At 25.7% G+C, this 27,552-nt stretch overlaps 1 protein-coding gene across 4 annotated transcripts; it reads left to right on the forward strand.

Moving 5' to 3' along the window:
- LOC103575081 (putative uncharacterized protein DDB_G0282133) lies at window positions 1-27,290 on the forward strand. Of its 4 annotated transcripts, none has more exons than XM_014439391.2 (17): window positions 1-79; window positions 423-535; window positions 1,657-1,714; window positions 4,420-4,477; window positions 5,007-5,088; window positions 5,970-6,070; window positions 6,149-6,311; window positions 6,983-7,158; window positions 18,398-20,615; window positions 21,244-21,447; window positions 21,529-21,772; window positions 22,577-23,131; window positions 23,480-23,697; window positions 24,562-24,764; window positions 24,837-25,012; window positions 25,556-25,720; window positions 25,805-27,290. In XM_014439391.2, exons 1-17 carry the CDS (start codon window positions 16-18, stop codon window positions 26,293-26,295), a joined length of 5,289 nt encoding a protein of 1,762 aa, XP_014294877.1. In that variant the 5' UTR covers window positions 1-15; the 3' UTR covers window positions 26,296-27,290. The 4 variants fall into 4 exon arrangements, with proteins under 4 accessions (XP_014294877.1, XP_014294878.1, XP_008552926.1 ...); XM_014439392.2 differs by having other exon boundaries at window positions 18,398-19,988; XM_008554704.2 differs by lacking the exons at window positions 1-79; window positions 423-535; window positions 1,657-1,714; ... (3 more) ...; window positions 6,149-6,311; window positions 6,983-7,158 and adding an exon at window positions 13,757-14,736.
- The last annotated feature ends 262 nt before the right edge of the window (window positions 27,291-27,552 follow it).

Below are 27,552 nucleotides of genomic sequence, written 5' to 3' on the forward strand. Positions count from 1 at the left end.
AAAATATTTACAAAAATGGTTGATCTCAGTGGATATATTATCATACTTATTAATGATAATGGAAAAATTAAATTATATGGTAAGAATAATATTATTATTTTTAAATTGATTATTTTTTAATAGTAATTGTTAAAGAATTAAATAGGTCATAAATTAATAATACTCGACGTAACGTGAGTTTTTTTTTTACGCTAGAGTGATAGTGGATGTTAAAATTTCATCCTTGAATTATTTTGTCGTACGTTTTAATTATTTTTTTATATTTATAGTTTTTAAATTATATTTTTATTTCGTCTTTCTATATATTTACAGAAAAAGTTTTAACTGAAAAAAATTTTTTTTTTGAGTACTAACAATTATTATTATTATTAATAATATTTTTTATTTTTTGTTAATTTACTAAATGGTTTTTGAATTAATAGGATCGTCAGCTGACAATGCTGAATATCCGGAAGTTAGTGACGAAATTTTGGAGGTCAATGGACGGACGTTGGAAAATGCTACTGATGCAGAAGTTAGTCAGCATATTCATCAGGTTAATAATTTTTTAAATTATTTAATATATAAATTTATCGGTGCCCTAGTTTATGATAATTTATAACTTATATTTTAAATCGATGAATTTTTTATAATAAAAGTATAAAGTAAATAATTTTATGCATTTAGAATATACGAGTCAATTCTTTTCTAAGTATAATTATTTTACTCATTTTGAATTTAAAAAATGTTCCCGCCAAAGAAATTTTCGTAATTTTAAATTTCTGAACTGCCCAAATTATATAAACACTACACAAAGAATTGTAGTTACTATTGTGTTTTGGATGTAATTATTACCATCGTAGTTTCTAATTTTTATCATGATTATTTACTAACAATGACAGTACGCATTGCTGTCCTTATTAAGTGCAATAATAGTAATCGTTACCGCCTTACGATATTAATATTCGCAATGATATAGTTATTGCTTTGAATGGCAACTAAAATAATAAAAATTGCTGCATAATAATTATAATTATATACACGTAACGGTTGCTATTACTCAAGAATAGTAAATATTACCAGTTTTCATTATCGAGCCACGATAATTTTGAATTTTTACCCAACTAAAAGCTACTGAGTATTTACAATTATTACTAATAGAATAGTAATATTTACTTGTCAAAAGTAAAAATTATCGTGTTCCATTCACAATTTCACTGGCTATCTATTTCACAGTAGCTATTACTCTATAATAGTATGTTTTATCATTTTTTCTCCACTGAAGCACAATAATTTTTACTTTTGACAACAGTAAAATTTACTGTTCTATAAATAAAAACTTCTGTTATAAATTGAAGATTACTGGGTAGTAATAACTTTTACTCATAGAACAATAATCTTGACTTGTCAAAAGTTTCAGCGGTTCAAGTTTATTTTAAACACAGTAATTATTACTGAATTTTAAACTCGATTTTTTAATGCAACTTTATTTTGCATTAAAAAAAAATATTAATTTTCAAAAATTATGGAATTTATTTTTCTAACTGAACTTTAAAAAAGAACTAATTATTAATTCCTAATTATTAATGAAATTATAAATATCCATCTGGAAAACAATAAAAACCTACTTCTAAATAAAAACATTAAAAAAATCTATATACAACATTTTAATTACAGTGCATTAGATCAGGAACAATTAGTCTTCAGGTTACTCGAAGATCTGGTCATAAAATGAGTAAGTTCATAATTGCACAATATAAATTTTTAAAAACAGTTAATAAAAAAAAACTATTCCAAAAAAAAAAATTATTTCCGTCATAACTCGGTACTGTTCGTGAACCATTCGAGTGTTTCCGCATATCCACGAGTAGGTCCGTCTAAATTCGGTACAACTCGGTCGTTATTCACGATCATTCGTTAGTTCCCGTAAGTCACGATTCCAGGTAAATAGCTCACGAGTTTTCAGGTGAAAATAAAAATTACTCTATACTACTGTACATTCTTACTAGCTTAGTAAATGTATCTGTTGTTGTATTATACATTAAATAAAGATAATAAATAAATATAAATAATACAAGGATGACAAGGATAATAAATCATAGGTAAATTTGTATTGAACAGTGAATAAATACCGGTAATGCGGGAATGCAACCTTCGAATATTATATACCTATATATATGTATACATACATATATGTTAACAATATATATTTATCTACTGTAGTATGGACTTTCATGTTTCACGATGTACAATTACATTAAATCAGTTGCTGTGATTCATTCATTACAAAATTTGATTTTAAAAACATTCCAACTATTTAATAATTATTTAATTATCTAAATTATAATTCAAAATATTTATTTATTATTAAATAGTGTTAAGAATTTAATTATTTATTAAGGTGAGAGTTTATCATCACATATATTTAAGAAATGCTATTAAGTTTTAAATATTTTTTTTTTTAACATATGCAGGTTTTTTTTCTGTTTCATCTTAAATATATTTCTAATTAGTAATTATATATACCGTGACTATCCACGCTTTTTAACACATTTAGAACAACATATGGATTTTTATATAATTTTTTTTTTTTTTTTTTTTTTTTTTTTTCATAATAATAATAATTATTATGCGCGGAAAAAATAATAATTTTTGCGCGGATTTTTCTGTAGCAAAATTTATTCTGGTTTTGAGTAGAATAAATTTTGTAAAAATAAATTTAAAAAAATGTTTATATATTTTTGTGTATATATTTAAAATGAATGGTTACAACGTGTGATAAATTGTACAGTTAGGAAACTGGTTTTTGAGGACCAAATATAATTTAATGGCGAATTGTTTGTGACGTATTATTATTTTTTAATATATATGTATGTATATATTTTTTTGAATATAAGGTCATAATAATTTTTGTGTCATTGGAATTTGAATAATTATTAAATTAACTGTTGTTATGTTTTGTTTTGTTTTCAAGTTAAAGGGACGGAATTTACTTTCACTTTTTGTTTAAAAAAAAAATGATATTGATTATTTATAATAACCATGTAGAGTGATTTGAGTTCGCGATTTTATCAGAAATTATTCATTGAAGTTAAAATAAAAAATTTATAAGCAAGTAGTTTAATAAAAAAGTATTTTTTTTATGGAAGATTGTATTTCTTTAATTTCCAATGAAAATTTTGGCAAAATTATTGAGAGTGATAAAGGACATTTTTTTTTAGGAAATTAAATTTTCTATCAAAAAGATATTTATAATTTTTATCAAAATTACGGTTTTTGTTCATAATTTTGAATTTTGGCTATACTATCAAAAATATGACTAAAGTATGCAAGTATTCTTCTGTAGGAAATTTTATTCTTTACAAATAATTATCTAATATTTTTTTTCTAAATCTCATAATTTCAATGCTGGCAAATTTTTAATGATAAATATATATCAAATTTTTTATAATAATTTATTCATTAATCATTTTAATTAAAATATTACGATTGCATTAAAAATGCTCTAAACTAATCTGTAGATAATTAAATTCTGCAACAAAAAATCCTTTTAGCTTTTTAAAAAATTCTTTACTTTAACTATAAATTCAAAAATTTAATATAAAACAAAAAAAAAATTCGTTTGCTTCTATAATTTATTAATTAAATATTAAAGTCTTTACAATCAACATCCATAAAATTAACCCTATTCCCCAATCGTTAAATAAATCTTTTGATAAATAAATAATTTTTTAAAAAATGTCCAATAAAAAAAAAGTTCAATAAAACTCTTTTGCGATATTTATAATTCGTGTATATTTTTTTTTTAATTTATTTTTTCCTATTCTAATTATTATCTTCAAGCTTTTCTTTTCTTATTCTTTATCATCTCGTCTTTTCACTCTCGAGACTTAAAATTCTTTTTTTGTTTCTTATACTTTTTTTTTATCATCAAAAAAAGAATCATCGCGATGGTTCCAAATATAAATGGGCTCTTCTTTGCTCAACCTAGTTCATACAGTCTCAATCTAAAATACAGTCTACTGTAAAATATCCCTCATATATAAACTAAATATATATAAAACAGCACAATAATAATAAATCAATAATAATAAATATGAATAAACATAATAATTTATGGCAAAATAATTTATTTAAAAAGTTAATTTGTTGTATAAAAAATAATGATAATAATAATATTAAAAAAAATAATAATAATTTATTATATGATAATAATGATAAAGAATTTATAATAAATGATGATACTGATACTAATTGCCGTAATAGTTTATTTTTTGATATCGATAATATTAAATTTATTGATGATGATGAGGAAAACTATATATCTGGTAATTTTTTTTTTTTTTTTTTTTTTTTAATGGATTAGTTTTTAAAAAAATTTTTTTTTGTAATCAATTTTCATCGTGAAATATTAATAACACTTTTGACTGTCGTTAGAAGAATTGGATGGTCCAAATGCTGATCGAATACGCGATGCCTGGGTAATAGCATTAGAAAGGTAAAAAAATATATATATACATATATTTTTAACACAAATATTTCGTATGATGTAAAAGTTAGACTATTAACAATTTTCAGATGTCTTTTTTTCAAAAAATCAATTACAAAAAAAAAACTAAAAATATGCACATGTAGAAAATTTAATAGACTATAAGTGCAATTTTTTAAAATATTTTTTTTTATTGATCGTTTTAAAAAAAATCAATAAAACATTAGACGTTGACTAACTTAGTATCATACATTCTGTTTTCGAAAATAAAATTATTAATATTTATTTTATTGTACTATGTTATATTTATATATCAGTATATAATTAATATGAGAAAATCTAAATGAGAATAATAAATATTAACTCTATTTATTTTTACTAATTAATAATAATATAGCTAATAATTATTTTTGATCACTAAGTTTACTGAAAAAAATGAATAAATAGTATAAAAAAAAAAAAAAAAAAAAAAAAAAATTAATCTCTTCATGCATGCATTACCATGATAATGAATTTACTATTGCTATTGTTGTTCCAGAGGAGCAAGAGAACGTTTACAAAAATTACCAGCATTGAAAAAAATAAAACCACGTGATATCCAGGCAATATTACATCAACAGGTAATACTATTCATGAAAAAGTTTTTTTTTTATCTATTTTCGTTTTTTTAATTTTGTATAATTCAATTAAGCGATATAAAATTATTTATAAATTCAATAGGCTAATTGTTGAAATTATTTCTTTATTTAACTAGCCTACTATTAGTAAATTATGCTTATAAAACCATTAATTGTTTATGAAACAAAAAAAAAATTAACATTTAAGTTGAAACTCAATTGCGGTTTTAACTATTGACACAGTAATTTATACATATATATATATATATATATATATATATATGTGATTATTGCTTATCTTTATCTCTTAATCTCTTTCCATATATATTCATATATGACATATATACGTTGCGGTGTAATTATATCGCATACCACGATAATTAAATCTGTGGATCGAAACGTCATTATTGCATAATATATATATATATATATATATATATATATATATATATATATATATATATATATATATATATATATATATTTTTTTTTTGTTTTCTAAATGTAATGTATATGTAGTAGAAAATATATATAAAAATAGGTAAAATAAAAAATGTACCAATTAATGCAAATAACATTTAATTAAAGTAACGTTAATTTCTATTATCTTGAAACAATGCGCGGATTTTTTTTTCTTATACAAAAAAGAATTTGTAAATTAAGTTTTTTAAGTTAGTTATTATCAAGTGTATTATTATAATATCAACATGATATATTTAATAAATTTTTAATTCTGGAGAGTGAAATTTCGCTCATTACTACGGCATAATTTCTGTTTTAATAAAAAGGGGCAAAGTGGACTGCGGAGAAGATAACATTGATTAGCCAACAAATACATTATTATTAGTACGATATATCAATTGTATGAATATTTTTTTTTGTAGATTAATGAAGAAATATCAGCATCAACGAGTAAAATAGAAACACCAATAATTAAAGACTCTAATAATACAAATAGTCATATAACGGTAACACTTGCTGATGGGTAAATATTTATTTTTAAAATTGAATTTCAAAAAATTTATTATTACGTTATTATTAAAATTGAATTAATTATTAAAAGACAACCAGTTAATCGTACTCCACCGAAACTAAGTAATGGAACAGTGCCAAAAAGTATAAGTAACGATGATAATAATGACTTATTAATAAACAAAGATGACCATTATATTAACAAAGAAGTATTAGAAAAACAACGAAATCATTCAGAAGAACTCAAATTATTGGTAATTATTTTATTTTAATTTTATAATTCAAATAATATTCGAAAATCGGGTCATGATATTACACAAGAGTATTCGGTATAAAAATTAAATTACGTATCCCGGGAAAAAGTCATCGGCCTGATTATGCATGATCACTTGTTAATTTTGTCCATGATCATTCCTGATAATTAGCCAGCCATGAGCAAGTACGAGCATGCATGAGTATTCGTATAATCATGCTTGACCAATTAGTGCCCATAGTTGGAAAATATTTTGGCTTTTCATGAATCATGCATCATAAAGCATGATTTTAAAAGAGTAATGCATTCTCTTCTATAATTGAATATAACTTTGTATAATCAGGCATGAACATATGCATGATCCAAACATGATTCATGGTTGGTCATGTCTAAACATATGTCAGCCTCGGGCAAGCATGGTCATGCACAAGCAAGCATAATCATACCTGACCAAGTTTTCCTACGGATGTACAAACATTCAGACTTTGCATGATTCATGCGAGATCAGGCATGATTTTGCATTGTTCATGCCTGAACCATGCGTACTGATTTTTTTCTGGAATTATATTTAAAATATTTAATATTTTTTAGAATACTTATTGATAATTAATTCCGCTTTTTTAAATTTTGTATTTATTTTTAACATTATATCTTTTTCTTTTCGGATAATAGCATCCATCAGTCACAGCAAAATTAGGTGAAAGACGTTCGAGTAGTCCATTCCAAAATGGTAGAACAGAAGTATTAATCGGTGAACCAGAAGGTGGACCAAGATCACCACGTGGTTCGACATCATCAGCTATCAATGAAAATTTTTTGAGTACCGACAATCCAGAACCTATTTGCAGGTAATTATTATTATCGTGAAAAAAAATTACTAAATACTTAATGAAACTTTTGTATAACTCGATTGCGAAGCAATGAAACGTGTTCTGCTAACGCTTACTTGGTCCCAAATGATTCACTCATGCAAAAATCATATTTACCATTGAAAATCGTACCATTTGAAAGATAATTTATTAACGAATACAACAAACACAATTTAAAGTTGTTTTTTTTAAAATAATAATTGAAAAAAAAATGTAAAAAAATCCTGCGATGTCCGTCAGTATGTACGGATGTGGATAAACGCAAGTTTAAAAATACGCAAACAATTGATCTGTTTTATTTTTTATTAGATTTTAATTCTTAAATAGAAGAACTCTTTTGAAAATCACTATTCAAATCTTTTTGGATTAATTATAATTGAGAATTAATCAAAACTTAAAACTGGCAATTCATGAAAAAATTTAGCTGCCATTTTTTTATCGTTATTATTTTTTTATTTTTAATACTTTCTTGCGTATAGGAGCGTCATCTATTGATCATTTTATCAATGAGCGAGTTGTGCACGTTTGGATTTTCCAACTATTTGATATTTACTATCAAATATTTAACGTCCAAGTATTTTTAATGTTAGAAAGAATTCACCCTCAAGCTATCTGAGCTTTTATTATACTTTTTCTTAAAACTTTTCATGATAAAAAAAAGGAAAAAAAAATGTTTACTTGTATTTATTACATATTCATACTTACATAATGGGCATGGCCTCTGTTGTTGACAAAAAGATAATGTGAAATATGTATGTATATATGTACTGGGGTGCTTCGTTTCCGACGAAAGTATTATTTTTTGTTGCTCATCAAGCAAAATATTGTTTTTTATGCTAAAACAAAAATTTCTACCAAGTTTGAGCTTTCAGTTCCAATCCTAAGTACTTTCCATTTTATTTCCAAGATTTCCCATTTAAAATACACGTAAATTAAATTAATTTTTTTTAACTTTCTAATACTCAGCCGCGTTTTATGATATCGACGCGGTTTTGGTCGCAAATTGTAGGGCATTTGGTGTTCTTCAAAAGTGCCCATAGTATCTTAGCTGTAATTCCAACTGTTTCACTCATGTCCGCTGAGGAAATCATTTTTCGTATCAAATTGACCTTTATTGGCTTGCAGAACGTAAATCAATAAATGCACACAAAAAATGAGTGTGGGAATTTTATAGAAAATTTAATTCCCTTCAAAAAATGCCCTATAAGTCAAGTCGCTAAAGTCCATAGTTTCCGAGTTATAGGAATTTTAATAATTTACAAAATTAAATAGAAATTGTCATTTTCTTTTGCACGCCTCAAATTTTAATATTATATTTTTTAAATCATTAAATCTCCTATAACTAATAGGGCTTTTTTTTTAAGGGAATGAAATTTCTTATAAAATTCCCATTTACATTTACGAAACAGCTGGAATTACAGCTAAGATACTATGGGCACTTTTGAAGAATACCAAATGCCCTACAATTTGCGACCAAAACTGCGTCGATATCATAAAACGCAGCTGAGTATTAGAAAGTTAAAAAAAAATTAATTTAATTTACGTGTATTTTAAATGGGAAATCTTGCAAATAAAATGGAAAGTACTTAGCATTGGAATTGAAAGCTCAAACTTGGCAGGAATTTTTGTTTTAGCATAAAGAACAATATTTTGCTTGATGAGCAACAAAAAAAATACTTTCGTCGGAAACAAAGCACCCTAATATGTACATATATACGAATATAGGTCTTTGTACTTAATACTTTTTTTTTTAATTTTACTCGTTCTTTATCGTCGCTTACGGTAATAAAAGACACTTTTTTTCAAACGATTGTCTCCCTTTTAATGTACGGGATTGAAAATTTTTTAATCATCAATGTTGAGATATTTTTTTTTGTAAAAAAAAAAAAATATTCATATCTACTATTATTTTTAGATACGGCGAAAAAAATATTTATTTTACGAAATTAATTTGTAATCTTTAAATTGAGGCCATGAGTTAATCGAACTCAAATATAAATATATATTATCAAAATATTATCAGAGCAATATGGTATGTGATTCATGAAAAAAAACATGTGTTTTAAGTATCTAATAGCTACTGCTGATAAATTCTTATATTTTTTACATGATTAGTTTATATAGGCTTTGTTAAAAATATATAATAAGTAACTATATGAATATCATTGAACTTTTTTTTTTTAAATAATTAGTTGTAATTTTATATATATATTCATATATATATATATATATATATATATAGTAAAAAAGGATTTCTTGACGCAAGAAAGATTTTTCATAATGAATTGAAAACAAAAATTTTCTTAAGGCTTGAACAAATCTTTTGCGCTAAGAAATTTGATCTCGTTCCAAAAAATTTTTTTTGCCTCAAGAAAATTTTTTCTCTCCCTAAGAAATTTTTTTTTTTCCAATTCATGTTACATAAAATTTCTAGGAACAAGTAAAAATTTTCTTGGAGCGAATAAAAATTTTTGGCGCCAAAAAATCCTTTTTTTCTATGTATATATTTCTCAAAATTTTTCAATAAGTAAATATAAAACCGCCGACTAAAGACCGCTAAAAAGAATTTACTACTAAATAAAAAAAAAAAATAAAATAACCAATTTTAACTAAAAAATCTCCAAGATCTTATGGATACAAAGCATAGATAAAATAATTTATACTTAGGGTAGATTTTGAATTTCAAACTCCCTTATTCTATAAAGTATTTTCACCTGCGTTACCAAACTAAAGAGACACCAGCATTGATAGTCATTGGAGCTAGAGTTTGTCATAAAAAAAAAGTAAATCCACCTGACAACCGGAAACCCGAATACGGTTGTCGACCCTCTTACTTAATGTATGGTGCAGTACTACAGTACAAGAGAGCTCAGCTAGTACCTATACAAACTACCATACACCTCAAAGCCCCTTTATATTTTTCAACACCTATAGACACATATACTAACAGCAACTGAACTATAACGTACAATAACTTCTTTTCACTAGCCATAACTTTCAACCTGCTCTGTTTGGTTCCCCTAACATAATGTTTTTCTTTACATTAGGGGTCTTAAGGCCCCCGCCCAACTTGCCGAGGATGACTCACCCGAAGGATACGACTTTAGGGTAAATCCTGCAAACATGTGTTCACATTACATATATACATATTCATATAAATCTATAAATTTTTTATTACAATCGTTAATATTAACTACCTACGTTTCATATTTTATTGCATGTTATTGAGTTATTATTATACTGGATACAGTAGTTAAGACTTTTTTTTTATTATATTTTTAATGTTTTACGAACTTAAGACTTAGGTGAAATACCTTTTGAAAACAGTTAATAAAACGTTTGGGTAATCGGTGAGTTATAGCGACCAATGAAGAAATTTTAGCAATTATACAGTAAAAAAAAAAAAAAATTCATGAGTCAATAAATTATTCGTTTCTTAACTCAAAGAAATACATTTTTTATATAAAGAAAGTTCTCAATTTGAATTTATGCTCAGGAAAAAAAGATTTCTTGACGCAAAAAATTTTTTGTGTCCTAAGAAATTTTTAATAAATTAATTCATCGCCATAATGATGTTTTTTTTTTTTTTCAAAAAAATTATATTTTGTCAGTGTGGCTATTAATTGAGTTCAATAAATTTTTGTATTTTTATCTAATAGTTTAACATTGAATAATACTAATCCATAATACTCTTTCGAGTACTTGGTTTCATTCTGAGGGGGTTAAATAAGTTAAAAATAATCCTTGCACATTCACTTCACAGTGAATCCGCATAGATTCCACATTTATTCCGTACATTTTTTAAATCTAGCTCATATATACGTCAAATTACACCAAAAGATTGAAATAATTTATTTTCTCCATAATTTTGATGCCGTCTTTTTCTGCAAAATATCCGCTCTAATTGAAAATTTTTCTACACCCAAGAAAAAATCTAAATGCGCCGAAAATTTCAACTTAACTTTCACATCTACTTAAAACCATTCTTATAAATTTTTGAATTTGTACTAAAATTATCATATATATTTTAAAACGTAATAGCATTTGCTCTATTTGCTTTATACTTTTAATGTTATAATAAAAAAATAATTAGCAAACTTGATACAACAATAAAAAAAGTGTTATAAAACAATGAAAGCATACGTACATATTTCCGGTACAATTTTATAAATAAATGAAATTGTTTTGTAAAAATAATTTATAAAAAAATTTTTTGTTACTCGAGTTCAAATTTACTTTAAATGCATAATTTTTTTTCGAAAAAAGTTATAGAAATTAATTACTTTTTTAAATATTTATAATTATTTCCAATCAATTAAAAAAATTTTTGCTGTAAATTTAATAAAGCGGCCTACAAAAAGTAACTTGTTAATTTGATATTAAATATTTATATTATTAAACATACAATGTGTTAAAATACATACATTTATACATCTAAATATAAACATATATTATATGTAGATATATATATGTATATGTATATTTATATATGTGTGTGTATGTACGTATGTATATACAAGTGAAACATTAGATAAGAAGTATCAGGTGCCCGAATGATAAATGACATTCCATCTTTTAATTTTATTTATCATTGTCTCGAACTGTTTTTAACGCAGTGCGCAGTATTTTTTTTTTTTACAACAATTTAATCCTTAATAACTAATTAAATTTTTAATTATTATTTTCAATTCTATTTCCGTAGTACCTATACATCCATACATTTGTAAATATATACATATATATATATATGTAAATACATATATTCAGGTGCTTGTGTGCAATATAAATAACTATATAAAATGTAAAAAGTGTATGTGAACCAAACGTACAGTTTTTTATTTTAAATTCTATGGATTTAACATCAAAGTATAATGCCGGTTATTCGTAGAAACAGTCCTTGGGAATAAAAAAAAATATATGTGAAGCTTTGTAACTTAAAACTCAGTGTGTTAACTTTTTTTAGAAAAAAAAATTTTTCTAAAAACATATTTTTTAAAAAAAATAATTGATTTCAGTATTTGAATAATTTTTTTTCTACATTTTAAGAAAATAAATCCATTTTTCTTATTGCCACTAAGTAAAATGATACTTAAAAATATAACAATTGACGTCATAAGTTTAAAAATAAATTTATTGATTAATAAGTTTCTTGACTGATTTTTGTACTTTATATATTTAAATATATGTGTATATCTATTTATATTAATAGAAAAATATAGTATATAAAATGTACGGATTGATTTTCAAGAAAATTTAAAAATTAAAACAGCTAGAGGTCGATGTTGAATGAAATTGTGTAAAGTTGGTGTAGTACTGGCACAAACTGACAGCAACACTTTTAAAACCGAGGGTAAAAAACGTGCTTGGTCCACTGGTCCTTTTCTTGACCTTTCTATATTTATATCCTTATTCTCGATACAGGACTTAAAATTCACAACATCTGGTACTTAAATATTTTATAATACCAATAGCCAATATTTCTACGAATACTGAAATAGTTTCTCTTTTATTTGAGATGAGGGTTTTTAAAATTTTGTCTATTGTAACTTTCTTTTTTTAAATATTGCTATGTCATTGAAAAAATACCGCAAATACCACCAGAAGATCTAGAAAATTTTAACTATTTTTTTTTTCTTCAAATTTAGTTTTTGAAATTTATTCAGCTAAAGGCGCGAAATTTCAAATTTAAATTTTGGTTTGAATGTTTTTTTAAAAATTTATTCCAGAACTATCACTAAATTCGGTTAAAAAATTTAGAGTTAAAGTTAAAAAAAAAATATATCAAAATATATCAAAGAAGTAGTCTCAAAATTATTTTTAAAAATTTCTGTTATTGACAAATTTTCAAATTTAAATAAATAAAATTCATCACCATAAAATAGTTTCATTAATTTTCACTAAATCAATATAAAAAAAAAAAAAAAAAAAGTTTATGAATCAGCAAGAATCTAATTACAATCGTAGTAAAACAAGTAAGCGTAAAGGAAGATCATAAATAAAAAAAGTAAGGATCACTTTGCAAACAGGAATACAAAACTTTATATCAGTAATCATTATATCTCGTATGTTTTTTTCCCATGACCATGAAGATCACTACATACATTCACACACACACCAATGCACACTCACACAAACACACACCAATTCATATGTACATTCATATATATTCATCATAGCTAAACGTCATAATTTGAAAAAGACAGTAACATTACAGTGACTTTAATGCTTTAAAAGAAAGATTCATAATATTTTTTAAAAATAATAATTATATTTACTAGTTATATTTTAAATCAAGACGCTCCCCCTAGATGGCGTTTTTTCACATTTTTAAATTTGTATTTTGCTACATTTATAATTCTTACACTTATACATATATATTTTTAAATGTATATGTAATATATATATATATATATATTTGTAAGACAGGTAAATGCATTAAGCCTTTACCTCAATGCATTTCTGCATTCTTTTATGTAGTAGGGATAATATATATATACATGAATATATGTACATGTATGTGTATTTGTAAAAGTAGGGGCCACCTTCATCCGGGAAGTCGTGGCCGAGGGGACTGGCAAACGAACGAAGCCAACAAACTCAGTTTAAAACTGTCCGAGCGTCACTGCACACCTTTACATATATATAAATGTTTTCAAATATATATACATATGTATTTATAAATTTTTATATTATGAATAATATTATATAGTAAATAAATAAATATTTACAGCAAATGTAGACTTCGTAAAGATTTCGATTAATTTTGGAATAAGAAAGAAGATATATATATTTAAAATGTGATAAATACTATGAATTGTTTTAGTGGAGATTGACATGAAGTTCCAAGTGATTCATAATTTTTAATTTTCAACCTGACTCGGTATTTGTGTGTAGTTTGTAGTTGTGTGGGAACAAAACAGGTTGTTTGGAATGTGATGACGTAATATAATGAAAAATATTTTTTTTAGTGATAAATGTGTGTTTTGTGGAAAAAAAAATATATATATATATATTATTTTATATTATGAATTTAATTTAAAGAAATTCAATTTAAATTGTGCGAGTGCAAAAATGGCGTTCGCTTGAAATAATTATTTTTTTACGCGGAAAAATTTTTTTGAAAAAAATAAAAAATAATTTTACTTTGTTACAAGTTTTGGAGTAACATAAAAAGTCGCCGGTTTAAAGACCGGTAAGAACATTTATTTATGTCTAATTACATAAAGGCTAAGAAACTTTAATGACAATGTTAAAATGCTCATGATTCATGACTAACAAACTCATTAATTATTAAATAATTAATATAATGGAGGATTTAAGCCGAGCAAGGACAATTGGAATTGATAATTCACGTCTGGTTTGACAGTTTAGATTTTTTTTTTAAATAAATAAATAAATAAAAGATACGACTGCACCCATAAGAGGCGCCCACGTACATAAAACGCACGTTGAGAATAGAATTAAAGTATAATTAAATTTCATTGTGTTGCATTTAATTTAATCGTGAGATTATATATTTAAAAGCCACAACATGAGGATCCTTAAAACATTGCATTGGTAGGTTTAAATTTAATTTTAAATTGACATTTTATTTTAAATACTTCAATTATATTCCTAAGGATTTAAATTACTTTGAATAAATTTAAATTTTTAGTCTTAATTTAAATGAAATTGTTTAATAAATTAACTTTTGTTATTATTATTGCACACCTCGAACGCGAAGCGCTCTATTGTCACCAAATCAAAAAATTGTGATTCACTCCCTTTAAATTTTGAATTATTATTTATAGTTTTGTTAATTATTTAAACGTATTTTTAAACTAAAATTCAAAATACTTGACTAATCTAATTAAATATTAATATAATAATTAATTAGGAATTTCAAATTATTATTAGTTAAAATGAATTACAATATTTTTTTTTGGAAATTAAAATTCTTCAATCTAATTCTTTAATTGTAAGATCCAATAATTAATATTTTTTAATTAATAAAAATTACGTAAAAATTTATATTTTAATAACAAAAATAAAAATAATTTAATACGTAGTAATTATTGTCCAATTTTACCAGTGGTGTCATAGTTCAACCCCTAATTACAACACAGTAAAAAAAGATTTTTGGGCACAAGAAATTTTTTGAATTTTAAATTGAAAACGACAAATTTTTTCTTGTCTCAGGATTTTTTTTTCCAACAAATCAATTGAAAAAAAAAAAAAAAAACTAAAAATATGCACATGTAGAAAATTAAAAAATCTATAAGAGCAATTTTTTAAAATAATTTTTTTTTATGATTTATCATTTAAAAAAAAAATTCAAAAATTATTAGGCGTTGGCTAATTTCAGTTTCATCAAATTTTTTGCGTCAAGAAATTCTTTTTTTCTGTGAATAATTTATAGTCAAGTTACAATTAGTTTTAAAAAATATTGATTAAGCATTTTTTTTTCTTAATTTCCTTCATTTCAATATTCATTTAAATATATTTGCATATATAAATATGTATCTATATCAATTTTTCCACGAAAGAACAATGTACTCTAATATATACTTCACTTTACATCCATATTACTTGACTTATCACTTGTCTTTCAAGTGGAAACTTATAAATTTTTTTCATTTTTTTCTAAGCTCATACTTATTTTTTATACAACATATATAATATACTTGTTAACTTATAAGTGCCTTAGTTGTATTGTTATTTTGTCCTCTTGTCCTTCGCTTCAAGAACTTGACTCGAATAGTTTATTTGATACTTCAAGGGGATTCACATCTATCCTCGTACTTCATAATCACGGCTCATAAATTATTTATGTATTGTATTAAAAAAGTATATATATAAATACATACATGTATACACACATAGATTTTTTCCTTTGATTTTAATCCTTAGATACTCATCATATAATCAGATAGATATGTCCATTTGGAGGATTATATACATATATCGTTAATATTTATTGAAAAATTAAAAGTCTAAAGGGATCGTCATTCTTTAAAAGATTAGTTTCTTTTTTTTATTTTTAAGGTGTGGTAATGATTCTACAAATATATGTATGAACTTAAACTAGTAGCTGAATAGATTAGTCAAAAAAATGATCACCAAATTGACTGATTTTTTTTATTTTTTTTTTTAAATTTTCGTATGAAAAAAAAACTTTCGTGGACTCCCATTATTTTTTATTCGTGTGGTTCTGGATAATCATTGACTCCTATATATATATACAGATATCTATGAAAATAATGTTTGCATTTTGAATTCAAAGTCAAGCTGTCAATAAAATAATTTTTATTGGCTTTTAAAAATATTTAAATATTTAAAGTGTCAGGGTGACAATAAAAATTTATTACATTTTTTATTTGAATTTGTGTCATAAAAATATACCAATTCTTATCGAAAGTCGACATAAATTTTAAATTATCATTCTTAGAGGTCACTCTGAATTTTAAAAATTATTTTTTTTCATAGAAAAATACAATACATTTTTGAAAGTCAGTGCAAGTGTTAATTTTAGTGAAAAAAATTATTCATATTAATAATTTATATATTGACATTATGGGCAACTTTATTCCAAAAACCCAAGATCTCGTATTTATTTAAAAATATTTTCCTTAAAAATTTTAAAAATGACATTGGTATTATCATTATAATTATTACCCTAATGCCCAATGAGTAATATCCTTTAAAATAAATAAAAAAAAAATATCTAAAACTATTTTTTCTTTAGAAATCGTTTCAGTTGCTTTGGTGACTCAACGATGTGTAAAAACATTTTTCCTCATTAAGTTATTGCTAATTCCAATGATGATAAAAGAAAAGAGAAACTTTGATGATACTTTAACGACCAATAGTGTTCAATGATTACATACATTAGTGTGCGTAAATTATCATAACACACACCTTGAAAAAAAAAAAAAAAAACTAACTGAGAAAAAAATTTTTATTGGAATTTTTTTCCATCCCAACAGAAAAGAATTAAAAAATCACAACGATTTTTAGATGAATAAAAGTGACGGTTGGAGATTTAATAAAGTTGGTATGCGTGTTTAGAGGATAATGAAAAACTTAAAAATTGTTGAATGCAAGTTATTTGATCAACGGTTGGCGCGTAACCGCATTGGTTGTACAAGCACAGTGTATTATTGCTCATTGCTGGGTATTGTCCTCAGGTTGCTTTTGTTTAATTTCTTTGTTCATCGTAATACAAAAACAACTATCTATATATATTATATGCGTGTTCGTTTACATGTGTTAATCGATATTGCGGACTAAATAAAAAAAATACAAAAGAATTTCAAAAAATAGACTACTGGTGTTTTTAAAATTATTTATTGTAAATTGAAATATTTCGTAACGGATTTATTTTATGCTCTAGATCACTTTAATTATTGAGTTAAAGTTTATTAAAAATGACACTGAGTAATGAATTTTAACTCCGCCTATCTCCATTAAATCACCTGATGAAAATTTAAAATCATCAATTATTTTAACATTAATGCGAGTAATTTTTTAATTATAAAGATACCTTTCAAACGAATACCAACAAGTTATACTTTAAATTTAATCCTCATAAAAATTTTAATTTTTCACAAAACTAATTTCAAGTAAAAACGGTCTTCGAGCTTGAATAAATTTTTTTCCGATAATTATAATTGATTTTTGATTGCTCCGGAACCGTGTATATAAAAAAATTTAAAGACCAGATCAGAAACTAGACACTTGAAGCTACAGTCTGCCTTTTTATTTTTGTTGTACGACCATTTTCCTTAGGGTTACATACTGTTGTAACTTACTAAAAAATTTGAAATTTTTTTTAGTATCCCTTAATTTTTGTAACCAGTGTATTTTGAATTTATTTGAATCGTAAAATTTCTAATTAAATATTTTAACTTACACATTTTTGGTATGGAATAATCCAAAGTAGGCAATATTAATTTATCTTATTGCCATTTTTTATGGTTTCGCGAATGATTTAATTATTGAAAATGAAAACATAATAAAAACTTTGAATATCTAAATGATACGAATAAAATTTCTAAATCAGGGAAAAATATGAAAAACTTTACTGGAAAACCGTGAAATATCAGAGAATTTTGAAATCATTTCTTTGTGACCACCCTGTTCTTGAAAATAAACAAATTATAATGTTAATTATAAAATTTTCTCTGAAAAGAGTCCCAACAAGTGGTACTTAAAAAAATAAATAATGATATTGTTTCAGGTCTCGTAGACGTAGCGGAAGTGGCGTTACTGACATCCACCTGCAGCAGACCCAGCTGCAGGACAACAATAATTCCCTTTCATTACGTGAATCAAAAGATTCACGTAACCCAAACGTTAATCCAGATGAGATGTGGGTCCCGGGGGTAACCCCGGGTCACCACCGCGAGTTACCAGTCGACGTACCCGACACCCTACTTCAACAAGCATACGCTAACAATAAGGTAATCTTACCATCAACATTACCACCACCCCCACCACCACCACTACCAATAACCGACTCTTCAGTATCAGTATATCCACCAACAAACTACAACATCAACAATATCAATAACAACAACAACAACAACAACCAACGTCTTAATAGCGCTAGTGTTAATAAAGTTGACTTATCACCGCTTTGTGAATTACGCGAGCTAACCCTAAACATTAAAAACGATTCATCCCATCAGCATAATCACAAAAATAATCATCACCATAATAACCCGCGTTCAAATAATCACAATTTATCAAATCTTAACTTAGACAGTTCTGATCAAGTTGATGACCTGTCAAACTTAACTCAACGTATAATTGAAATAACCATCGACAAAAATTCCGATAACGACTCAAGTAACGATTCAACAACAAAGTCACCAATCCTATCGATATTCGACGAAATAGACAGTCCGATCAGCAATCACCTTCACCATCTTAAAATAAAGGAATCAAACGTCGACATTGACGACGATTATCCATTCGCTAAGGAAGACTATCCCACCATGTTGAAGACCTGCAGCGACGATTCAGCGAGTCCGCGATCTTCATCAGGACGTTCCGATTCAACGACCGCTTTGGATACCAGTCTTATAATTCCTGGCAAAGAGTCACCTCTCTATGACGCAAGAAGAATTGATCTAGGTTCCCCCTGTCGCACTATTCCAGATCTGAGTATCTACGGAATGACACGTGACACAACTTCATTTGATAATCCCGCTTACGGATTGGATCTTCACCACGATCTACACCAAGGTCTCCTCATCCGATCAGACGAGGTTTTAGATCTTCGTATTATTGGTGACAACGGCAAAAACTGTGAAATAATTCCTATTGGCAAACCAGAAAAACCATTGGGAAAAAAAAAGAAACCTAAGAACACATCTAGCTTTGATGTTGATCTAATAGGAGCTAAATCAACAGATGATTTACTTGCAGCAGATTTAACTGGTTTTGTAACTCGCACAAGTATTAAAAAACCAATTAAAAAAAATAATCTACCATTATTACCAACTCCAGCGCCATTACCACCCCAAGTACCGACAATTAATGGATACTCAACATTAAGAAATGACAATAATCATAAAAGCTCATTACGAAGTTATCGTGAAGTTGCTGTTGATTGTCCTCCGGATTTTATACCGGTTACTAAAAGCCATCCAATTTATCCACCGCCTAATAAAATTGATGGCCGTAAAGATATTAAAAATGGTGATAATAGTAATAATAATAGTAATAATATTAATATTGTTAATAATAATAAATTATTAATAAATGATAGGACGAAATCAAATGAAAGTATTGGTGGATTGGATGATAATGATGATGGACATAAGGTAAGATTAAAGCGTCTAATGCACCCGGGTACGCTTTTAACACCACCACGTCCACTATATTTATTATCTAACACACTTCCTAACAAATTATTTTATAAAAATCGTAAAAGAAATTTACCTATTTCTTATAAATTGTCATCGATTGATGACAATCATAATCAATCAATAAATTATTCACTGATGATTGATGATGATGATTCATGTGTTGGATTATCATTTTCACGACTTTATAGTTTTCGTAATGAAAATAGTGATAATAAAAAAAATAATATTAAATCATTTGTTGATAATGATATTATTGATGATCATAATGATTCAAAAGTAAATATTTATTTAGATAATGCTGAAAATACGGCATTATTTAATGCATATGAATCCTTATCGCTTCCCTCTTACGCTTCTACTGCTTCTTCTTCATATTCTTCACTATCATTGACAAGTAATAATGATAATAATATTAATAATCACTCGTTAAATGTAAACACAAATGACGCTTGTTTAATGCTTAAATCACCACACGGTTATCGTAATACTGTTGATAATGATTTTGATAGTAATAATATTATAAGTGTAAATGATGATACACAACGGGATGTAGAAGCAGTAGATAGTCATCAAGATCACAAGGTAATTTGGGATGGATTAATTTTTTTTTTTTTTTTTTTTTTAATTACTAATTGAAAATCTGGTGATGGGATTTGCATGTAAGGTATTGGAAGCTTTGATTTATTGATTGATTTTATTGGGAAGACGGTATTGATAAATGAAAACAATTCTTTATTATTGCAAAAGTAATTCAAAAAAATGAGATAATTATTAAGTTTTTTTGTGATATATTTATATATATTATTCATGTCGGATGATTTGAATTTCCGAATTATTTATACGTTTCAAAATTAATCAAAAATTCAAATTATTTCAAAAAATTTTTAATAATTTCTTACAAATGACATACAAATTTTATAATAAAAAATTGACGATAATTACAAAATTTATTATAGTCAAAAAATTTCCAAATACTTCTAATTTGCAAACCAATTATTTCATTAAAAAATGTAACGGTTTTAATTATTAATTAATTGAGAATAGATTACACTCAATACTTCGCGCTTGAAGTATGAAATTATTTTTGCAACATTGACTAAATAAAAAATTGATTTCATAATTTCAAATACAGCAGTCGTCTTAACCGAACTGTCAATTGTCTTAACTGATTAATAAACAAGTCGTTTTGTTCTGATTCATATTTTTGAAGGGTAATGGAGTTAAACCATTATTACCACCGAGAGATCAAAAACGTGCACCAGCTCGTCCACCGAAAGATAATCTACGTTTATCAACGCGAAATAATAATATTAATGATATTAATAATGACAATACTAGTAGTAATACGGGAATAGAATCTTCAATAGTATCACAACCGACACCACAGCAATTACATTCGATCAAAAAATATCAGGTAATTTTGTTATTTTTTCTTGTAATTAAGTGGGTGATTGTTCAATGGACTATTGAGTTAACTGATTTTTTTAAATTTAAGGAACAATTGAGGCTGCGAAAAGATCATGAAGAGAGGCGCGAATTTCTCAATCAATCTTTACGGGGTTCACAAAAACTTCATGCGCTTGAAAGTCATGCAAAACAACTTGCCGGACAGGAAAACCCGGCTTATACGCAAGATGAGATTACTACGACAAGCAATTTACGAAAAGAAAAAGAGCAAACTTCAGGACGAGCTAGTCCAAAAGTTGCTGAAGAATTACCAGAGGATCCAAAAATGTTATGTGAGTTATTTTATTTTATTTAAGATTTTTTTTAACTTCTTCATGACTTAAATCAAAAAAATATGGCCCATCTTATAAATTTTTATGCCCGAAAAAAATTGAAAGGGATATTTTTCAAAAACGAATTGATCTTCTAGAAAAAAATCCCGAAAAATGGAAATGAATTGGAAATTTTTTTGATTTGCTACCAATTTTGTGTAAAATAATTTTTATAATGAGATTCGTTGCATCAAAAATAACTTTTTTATAGCTCATTTTATTCGCAGAAGTATCTACTTTAATATCAAATTATTATTATTTACTAATAATTTCGTTTTCATTAAAAAAATCCTAAAAAACTAAGCTGATTTGTATTATCGAAAAATTCAATCCTATCAATTCCTGAAATCAATAACCTGTTTAATTCCCTTCCTGTGCCTAAAATACTTTCATGGCAGCTTACTTTACCCGTGAAAGTATCTACTTTTACACAGATACATTATCTTTAATTAATATTATCCTTTTAGTAAAAAAAATCTTTGTCCTTTGTTTAAAACTTTTCAATTCTCTTCAAAACTCGAAAATTCAGAATTTTTTTGGACTCGCAAACTTTAATAATTTGTATCATTTACTGCCTGTCATCAAAAATAACTTCAATACAGCTGATTTTACTCGCAAAAGTGTAAGCTTGAATAAAAAAATTTAATAATTATCAAATATTTCAATTTTCACAAAAAAAATCCCAAAAAACTAAATGTATTTTGTTGTCTTTTCGTTATGGCGCGAAAAAAAATTCCTAATTATAAAATGCTAATAAATTTTCAGCGTATGGAGAAGTTGTGGCAACACTGGAAAGATTACAATTACAATTAAGGAATCTAACAGGTGCCTTAGGACCAGGTGTAGAAGCTGAATTAGAAGCAGTACGTTCATTAGTACATGAGCGACGTTTTGCCACCGCCCTTGCAACTCATCATTTTGTAAAAACAAAATTACGTACTGGGAAATTACAAAAGCCATATATTGATGACGCATCAAATTTAGCACGTGATTGTATTGAATTATTTGAAGAATGTCAAACAACACAAGCAGTTAAATCACCCGAGACGATTGCGATAATTGAAGAATTAACTGGTTTATTGACGAGTTATGAAATGGAAGGATTATTATTTGCACACGACACCATTATTTCATATTGCGATGGAATACAATTAAAAGATGGTCCATTGTCATCATCAGCTAGTGAACAATCATTGAGTCGTCATTCAAGCTTACGTGATTCATTACGTAACACAGATAATATTAAAATAATTAAAATTGAAAAAACTAATGAACCACTTGGTGCTACTGTACGTAATGAAGGAGATGCTGTTATCATTGGTAATTTTTTTTTTACGCCTAATCGATAATTATTAAGCGAGATAAAATGGTCTGATTGAATAAAAGACCGTAAATTAAAATAAGCTTTTTTTTTGCTTTAATTTTTATAAACAAATTATTTATAATTTTGTTTCTTAAAAATTTTTGAAATTAAAAAGCTAATATGATTTTTTGTTAACAAAAATATCGTAATTTTAAACTTTATATTTTTATAAATTCTTAGTAAGAAAAGAAAATGGTTTAATTTAAATTTATTTTAAGATTTTTTGAATTCTGAGCGGACATTGCTGCTCTAATATTAATTAATTAATAAATAAATATTTATGATGTTCTTTGAATATTAATAAGGTCGAGTCGTACGCGGTGGTGCTGCAGATAAATCAGGATTATTTAATGAAGGGGACGAAGTACTTGAAGTTAATGGAGTTGAAATGCGAGGAAAAAGTGTTAATGAAGTATGCGATATATTAGCCAGCATGCAAGGTAGTTTAACATTTATAGTATTACCAGCTTCATCAACGATTAATCGTAATAACATTGATACGTCACACGAAGATAATAATTTGGTAAATTTATAATTTATTTATTAGTTTTAAAAATATTATTTTTTTCATATTTACATTTTTACACTGTAAAAAATTTACGGAGTAAACGGCGGAGTAGATGAATTTTTATTTATTCACTCCCCTGCAGAATGAAATTCACTCCGGGTGGGAGTTTCGGAAAAAATTAATTATAAAAAAAATTACTAATACATAAAGCTTAGGTCTATGATATTTTGACATTTATATTGAGTACATAAATAATTACAAGCTCCCTATCCATATATTCACGCGAAATGATTTTCAAAAATTTTAAGCAGCTGATAATAACTTTCAAAAATATAATTCTACTGAGTCACAAACTGTCATATGACTTACGTCAACCATACCAGAGATAATAACATTTCATATATTTTATCGAAATATCAAATATTCCCATAAAAACTATGTCACTATAGCTATTCAATAATTTAATATTTTTACTATGTATTATATATGTGAAATTGTAATTTAGTGAGTTACTAAAACGTTTTATAAATTAAAAGTATAATATTTTAAGTCTAATTAATAATATCTGGATAAATTATTTATTGAAATAATTATGTTTCTAATTAACAGCTGTTTTTATTAAATATAAATTTATTTAAGTTAAAACTCTGGACCTGAATGAATGCGAATTGAAATGAAATCCGGATTCACTCCCGATTTTTTACAATGTAATTAAAAAACTTCGATTGAAAATTTTTAATTTGATAAAAGATCTGCAAAGGCACTTTCGATAAAATTGAATCTGATCAAATTTCAATCGGAGTTTTTAATCAGGGACATTTATCAAATTTATTTATGAGTTTATTTATTTACTTTTGTTTTTGTTTTAATATTGAATAGATACATCATGTAAGAGCACACTTTGACTATGACCCAGAAGAAGATCCTTATATACCATGTCGTGAATTGGGTATAAGTTTTCAAAAAGGCGATGTATTGCATGTAATATCGCAAGATGATTGTAATTGGTGGCAAGCTTATCGTGAAGGGGAGGAAGATCAAACTTTAGCTGGATTGATACCTAGCAAAGCGTTTCAGCATCAGTAAGTTTTATTTATTATTTTAATATTAAATAAATTGTGGTTTAATTTTAACCGTTTATTTTTTTTTTTAAGACGTGAATCGATGAAACAAACGATTACTGGGGGGAAAACAACATTGCGTGGATCTAAAAAATCAAGTACGTTGTTGTGTACACGTAAAAACCCAAAGAAAAAGAAAAAGAGGGCCAAGTTTGGTGGGAGTATAAATGATGATGGTTATCCTAGTTATTCAACGACGACAATTGATGGTAATTATTATTTTTAACAATTTAATAAATAGGCTTCAAAAGATTCAATGAATATTCATCTTTTCAGCTATTTTGTATTTTTTTTTACACAAAAAAAAAAAGATTTCTTGGCGAAGGAAATATTTTTTATCATAAAATGAAAACAAGAATTTTCTTAGGACTGGGAAAAATTTCTTGGCTCAATAAATTTTTTCTTGCCTCAAGAAAATTTTTGTTTTCAATCCATTATTCAAAATTTCTTGGCGTGAATAAAAATATTTTGCATCAAGAAATCCTTTTTTTTGTGAGTATGAAAAGTTTTAAAAAATTTGAATTATTTATGAAATTTGAATTATTCATCATTAATCAAAAGTAATATAAAAATTACAAATTCGAATTCTCCCAAAAAAATTTATCAAAAATTTTACTTGTCTGCTGTTTTATTTAATTACTTTATCACTGCATATAATTATTTTAGCTCTCATCTAGAGATTATACTGCTTTTTTACTCTATTGTTTAATTAAAATTTATAAGATTTATAATTATTTAAAATGAATTTATAGATTATGATAGCGAAGAAGTGCTAACTTACGAAGAAGTAGCTCTTTATTACCCTCGCGCAAGTCATAAAAGGCCAATAGTACTTATAGGACCGCCAAATATTGGACGCCATGAACTAAGGCAACGTCTTATGCAAGACAGCGAACGTTTTGCTGCTGCTATACCCCGTAAGTAATAAACAAATAAATAAATAAATCAATTAATTAATTAATTAATAAACTAATTAATCAATTAATTATTAAAACAAATAGATACAAGTAGACCACGGAAAGGTTCAGAAGTTGATGGTCAAGATTATCATTTCATAACACGCCAACAATTTGAAACAGATATTGTCGGCCGTAAATTTGTCGAACATGGAGAGTATGAAAAAGCATACTATGGTACATCTATTGAAGCAATACGTAGTGTTGTTAATTCTGGTAAAATATGTGTATTAAATCTACATCCACAAAGTTTAAAAATATTACGTAATTCGGATTTAAAACCGTACGTAGTGTTTGTCGCGCCACCTAGCTTAGAAAAATTACGACAAAAACGCATTAAAAATAACGAAAATTACAAAGAAGATGAACTTAAAGATATTATTGAAAAGGCACGCGATATGGAAGACAAATATGGACATTTATTTGATATGATTATTATTAACAATGATACCGATCGTGCTTACAATCAATTATTAACCGAAATAAATTCATTGGAAAGAGAACCTCAGTGGGTACCGGCTACTTGGGTTCAGTGATACACGATTGATATTAATTATAATAATGTTAAATAATTAATTAATTAATTAAGTAATTCATTATTATTTTAATTAATCACAAATATTATATTATTAACAATAGTATTTCTTATTAACTTTTTATTTTATTGATAGTTGCTGCTTAATGCCAAATTTTTTTAGAAACAAAAAATAATTAGCGATCATTTTATTAAGAGATGAAAATTTGGAAAAATTTTTTTAATTATTACAACAAATTTTATTTTTTTTCAATGGCATTTTTACTTAATTAAATTTTATTGTTTTTTTATAAGGAAGTATTAAAAAAAATAAAGATAATTTCTATTAATTAGAAATGTAATTTTATGGATTAAGTAGTCATTAATTTAAAAAAAAAATTTCTTAAATTTGAAGTATCAAAAACATAAAATGAAGAATTCTAAATTTAAAAATTTTAAAAACAGATATTTAATATTTCAAATAATTTTTTACAATAAAATAAATCCAAAAGAAATTATCAAAATAAAACCATATATAAATATAAATTTTTAAAAAATATATATATATATATATATAGATAGATAATATATATTATTTGAAAATTTTTTATTTCTGTTAACAATTTTTTATTAAAAACAATAAATAAGGGAATGGGGACAAAATGGGTACCCAAGGTAAAATGGGCCTTAAAGATGAATTGGGTCCCTGTCGTAAACTAGATATCTGAGGTAAATTAGGCCTCGAAGTTAAATGGGTCAAAGGTAAAATGGGACTTCGGGGCAAAATGGACTCTAGAGGTAAATTGGGCCCTATAAATTCGAAAAAAAATTTTTATTTTAATAATTTAATTAAAATTTTCAAAAAACTTAAGTCTAGAATTAGTTAAATTATTTTTTAACAAAAAATAATATTTAACATAACAGACCTAATTTCGAGACTTTATTATTTTAATTAACTTCCGGTAACATCTTTAAAGTTCTTTACATACAAATATGACATTTCGGAAATTTGCTAATTTTTATATTAGCCCATTTTACCCCACATTACAAATTTTTTATAACCGGTTTATATTCTCAAATACTTTGTCTGAAAGAAAGTTTAATTAAAAAAAAAATTACTCTTAAATTTTTTGCGCTTCACTTTGCCCCTTTTCCCTTGTATATTTTTTTTGTGGAATGAATTTAAAATATATATAAAACCGAGTATCACAAAAACAAAACATATTTAAACGAAAACATAAACAAAAACATAAACAATCATAATAAAATCGTCCAGAGT

Source organism: Microplitis demolitor, chromosome 6, assembly GCF_026212275.2.
Source record: "Microplitis demolitor isolate Queensland-Clemson2020A chromosome 6, iyMicDemo2.1a, whole genome shotgun sequence".
In the NCBI taxonomy this organism is placed as follows: domain Eukaryota; kingdom Metazoa; phylum Arthropoda; class Insecta; order Hymenoptera; family Braconidae; genus Microplitis; species Microplitis demolitor.